Below are 1260 nucleotides of genomic sequence, written 5' to 3'. Positions count from 1 at the left end.
TAATCTCCGAAACGGCTGGACCGATTTCGACCAGACTTTCATTGAAAGGTACCTGACCTAGACAGATAATATAGGCTACTTTTTTACCCAGCTAGTTTAAAAATAAAAACAAAATTGATAACAAATGAGATTATATTTGAAAGCATACAAAACATTTGGAGAATGTTCAAACACTAAATGCTATATTTTTGTGTTCATCAGTTTGTTCTAGTTTTGAAATAAAAGCTCGTAATACTGGACACAGCATATAAATATTCACATCACATACATTTCTACTTATTATGACATCTGCCAATAATTTTCAGCGGCAGTGATATTTTTAAATTCCTTCAATAAATAACTCTAATTTGTGATTTTTGTGCACAAAACGTGCAATTAAACTAGAATCTCAATATAATAAATATTAAAATTTTTACTCATATTAACATATTAATAAAATTTTCTTTTTTAGTATTATATTCGAAAACTATGGATAAATATGACATTGAATATTCTTATATTTACTAAGCTATATAAGTTTAATAAATAGAGTTTGAAAGCGCGAACGATTTATAAATAAAAGCTGCCAAAAAACCTCATAGACATTTTTCTAATTCGTTCGCAAACATATTACATTCTATAAAATATTGGTAGTTTCAACTTTATAAGCTAAATGACCGATCAATGCGAGTGTAATACTGCGACATTTTTTTTTCATTCTGTAAATATAAGTAATGGAAGTATAGAAACATTACAACTTCGGTACAAATATGTTGAAACATCGGTACAGATATGTTGAAACTTCTCTATAAAAGTGATGGACATCGGTACAAATCAGTTGAAACATCGGTACAGTTATATTGAAACATCTGTACATATATGTTGAAAAATTGGTACAGATACGTTGAAACATATTGTACTGATGTACAACATATTCAACATATTTGTACCAACGTTCATCATACAATTATGATGAACATCGGTACAAATATGTTGAAACATTGGTACGGATAAGTTGAAACAGACGAGGGTCAAATCAAAATAGTTTCAAATAACTGCAGTATTGCTCTCGCATAGACATGAATTTCGGTCATTATCTGTAGTGTAGAATGAGACGTGACAAAGCGGGCGGCGCCACTCACTGTCCTTGCGGGAACTTGGTGACGGCGTCGTGCACGGCGCGCGCCACGTACTGCACGTTGCCGGGGTTGAGGCCGCACACGTTGATGCGCCCCGTCCGCAGCAGGTAGATGTGGTACTCCTCTATCAGGTATTCACTCT

The 1260-nt window shown here is 33.7% G+C and overlaps 1 protein-coding gene across 1 annotated transcript in view; it reads right to left on the bottom strand.

Moving 5' to 3' along the window:
* Positions 1 to 114: 114 nt before the first annotated feature.
* Positions 115 to 1260, bottom strand: part of LOC106109929 (aspartate aminotransferase, cytoplasmic-like) — a gene marked incomplete at its 5' end in the record, with an annotated part of 2518 nt that continues 1372 nt past the window's right edge. Inside the window, 1 exon segment of the mRNA XM_013291586.1 lies at positions 115 to 1258. Within this exon segment, the coding sequence (XP_013147040.1) occupies positions 1118 to 1258 (141 nt within the window).

The sequence above is a fragment of the Papilio polytes genome, unplaced genomic scaffold (genome assembly GCF_000836215.1).
Source record: "Papilio polytes unplaced genomic scaffold, Ppol_1.0 DF820996.1, whole genome shotgun sequence".
NCBI lineage: Eukaryota > Metazoa > Arthropoda > Insecta > Lepidoptera > Papilionidae > Papilio > Papilio polytes.
This window is presented reverse-complemented; position numbering and strand designations above follow the sequence as displayed.